Source organism: Bison bison, unplaced genomic scaffold (assembly GCF_000754665.1).
Source record: "Bison bison bison isolate TAMUID 2011002044 unplaced genomic scaffold, Bison_UMD1.0 scf7180017864492, whole genome shotgun sequence".
Classification (NCBI taxonomy): domain Eukaryota; kingdom Metazoa; phylum Chordata; class Mammalia; order Artiodactyla; family Bovidae; genus Bison; species Bison bison.
Genome location: NW_011495051.1, coordinates 6,192,375 through 6,194,803, shown reverse-complemented (window position 1 = coordinate 6,194,803; position 2,429 = coordinate 6,192,375). Strand labels below are relative to the sequence as shown.

The 2,429-nt window shown below is 52.1% G+C and overlaps 1 protein-coding gene and 1 long non-coding RNA gene across 2 annotated transcripts in view; both read left to right on the top strand.

Moving 5' to 3' along the window:
• The window catches only part of LOC104979759, a 22,919-nt gene extending 22,141 nt beyond the window's left edge, over nt 1–778 (top strand). Inside the window, exon 3 of the long non-coding RNA XR_824195.1 lies at nt 520–778. This is a non-coding gene — a long non-coding RNA (uncharacterized LOC104979759). The remainder of the gene's footprint in view (nt 1–519) is intronic.
• A 1,052-nt stretch (nt 779–1,830) lies between these two features.
• CCL25 (chemokine (C-C motif) ligand 25) overlaps nt 1,831–2,429 on the top strand; it is a 3,686-nt gene continuing 3,087 nt past the window's right edge. Inside the window, exon 1 of the mRNA XM_010828272.1 lies at nt 1,831–2,185. Coding sequence (XP_010826574.1) covers nt 1,960–2,185 — 226 coding nt within the window. The 5' untranslated portion in view covers nt 1,831–1,959. The remainder of the gene's footprint in view (nt 2,186–2,429) is intronic.

Below are 2,429 nucleotides of genomic sequence, written 5' to 3'. Positions count from 1 at the left end.
ATCAAGGCCCGGCACCTGCACCAAGCCCCACCCATTTAGCCACCCGACCGGGCCCAGGGAGTTGGTGAGGGGCCCCGCCAGGGTCTCCTGGTGGAGCTGGAGAGATGAGAAAGAGGTAGAGAGTGTCATAAATGCTCCGAACGGTCTATATAGTTAAGGAAGTCGACAATAAAAAGTTACAGACGATCAGCTGTGAGGTTTCTGCAGAGTCCCCTTCCCCACTACCTGCTCCTCCACCCCCACGGCCCCCACCCTCACCCCCCTGGTCCGGCTGGACCACGCTGACCCTGGAAAAAAAGAAACTCCTTCTAGGTGGGTGCCTGCTGGCGTGGTTTCCTGGAGTTCCCGCTTTTCTTCCAAAACCAGAACATTATTGTGGTCCTTATTCTCAAGATAATATTCGGGGAAATTCAAGTTGCATATATTGCACTGTTAAAGATTATATATATATATATAGAGAGAGAGAGAGGTCATTGTGGCTAATACATGAGTTAACCTCAATTTTATTATTATTTTTAGGCCATGGCACTCACCTTGAGGGGATCTGAGATTCCTCACCAAGGATCGAACCCCAGGTCCCCTGCATTGAGAGCTGGAGTCTTAACCACTGGACCACCAGGGAAGTCCCCCTGTTAACTTAAATTTGATGCTAACTAAAAAAGCCTGTTTGTGGCTTATCAACCTACATTGTACATCTGCTTTACTTAAAGAAGAGGATGCACTGACCAGAAGTCAAGGATGTCCATGTTCAAAATAAAGATTAAAGTCCTTGCTGGGATGCCAGTTCTGGTCCTCCTCTGATAATAAGACTTACTTCACAGGTGCCAAGGTCATACTGACTCGCCTCAAACGTGGTCTGTTCTGAGACCTTGAAGAAATGTCTCCCTGACTTGTTTGACATTCTTTGTTCTGACAAGACACAAAACTACGCTGAAAACCCTGCTTCTTTGGAGCAGTTTCACAGAGTAATCTGGAAAGCAGGCTTCTGGGCTAGCCCTCAGTCTGGCTCAAAACTCTTTTTTTGATTATCGTTTATTATTATTTTTTTGCATGAGACATTACCTATTGAAAGTGTACCATTCCATGCTGTTTACTATATTCACAGAGTCCCTCGACCACCACCACCATCTAATTTCAGAGCAAAAAGAAATCTATACCATTCCTTTTAACCTCATCCCCATTCTCCCCTCCTCCCAGCCTATGGCGACAGCTGATTTTACTTTCTGTTTCTGTGGGTTTGCCTGTTCTCAAAAAACAGGGCTTTTCTGTGACACAATAAGTCACCCCACTGTATGGAAGAAGAGAAAAATGGGATAAAGTCAAGGCCCCACGGGCACAGGTGGCTGGGGAGTGGGGAGAAGAGATGAAGGCTCTCCCCTGCTCTAGGCAGCCTGAGTCCTGCCTGTGGGAAGCCAGGGTCCACCTTGAGATGCAGCAAGAAAGGAGCCAGGAGAATGAGGAGAAAAGGCCCTTCAGGGAGAAAGCCAGGGTGCTAGCTAAGGGGCCTGGAGGGGGAGAAGGTGAACCTTCAAGGGGGCTGGCTAAGGTCAAGGCTGGGTCTGTCCACCTGCATCCGTCCACCTCTCACCCTCATCCAAGCAAGTTAGTTGAAGGTATCATTTCCTGCCCAGTTCTTTGATTTGGATCCTTTTGCCCCTGGCCCCCAACTTCCGCCAAGTGCATCATGACATTGGAGAGAAGAGCTAGAAAAATGGAGAGAAGAGAGGAGGGTAAGGCTGGAGGGAGAAGCCAGGAGGTGAAGTGGGAGGGGAGGCAGGGAGGAGGAGGGAGGGCGGAGCGGCAGGGTGGGGTTCCATCTATAAAGGGTGAAGCCTGCTGGCCTGGCAGGCAGGAGAGCTCAGGTTCACTCCAGCAGGCGCCAGCCCCAGGGACACCATAGGCTTTGGTGAGTCCTCCCTGAGATCGGCAGCAGGTCCCTGCAGCACTTGTCCCCATCCCATGCCACCTGCCTCCCTTGCAGGGGGCCCTGGCTTGAGATGGGGGTGCTCCTGGTGCCTGCCGCTGTCCATGTTGGGTCCTCATCATCCACCCACCTGCTCTCCCCAGTTAATCCTCAAGGTAGGTGCCAGAAGGGGAGGACCAGCCTGCACTATGAATCCGTGGCTCCTGGTCTGCCTGGTGGCCTGCTTCGCAGTTGCCTGGGGTCCCACTGTCCACGCTCAAGGTACTGCCTCAGTTCATCCCTCCCTCCTCCTCTGGAGTCCCCTCTCCCCATCTTTCCTTTGCCTCCCACTATCAATGTGCTTCTCCCCTCCTCCAGAAACCTCCCCTGATCCCACCAGCACTGAATCCATTCTCTGATGGACAGCTCCCCCACCAGGCATGCAAAAACGCCCACCATTTGTGCAGCTCCTTGGAGATGATGGTCCTCAGCCTCTCCTTCCAGAGCCCCTGGGTGCCTCCCCCAC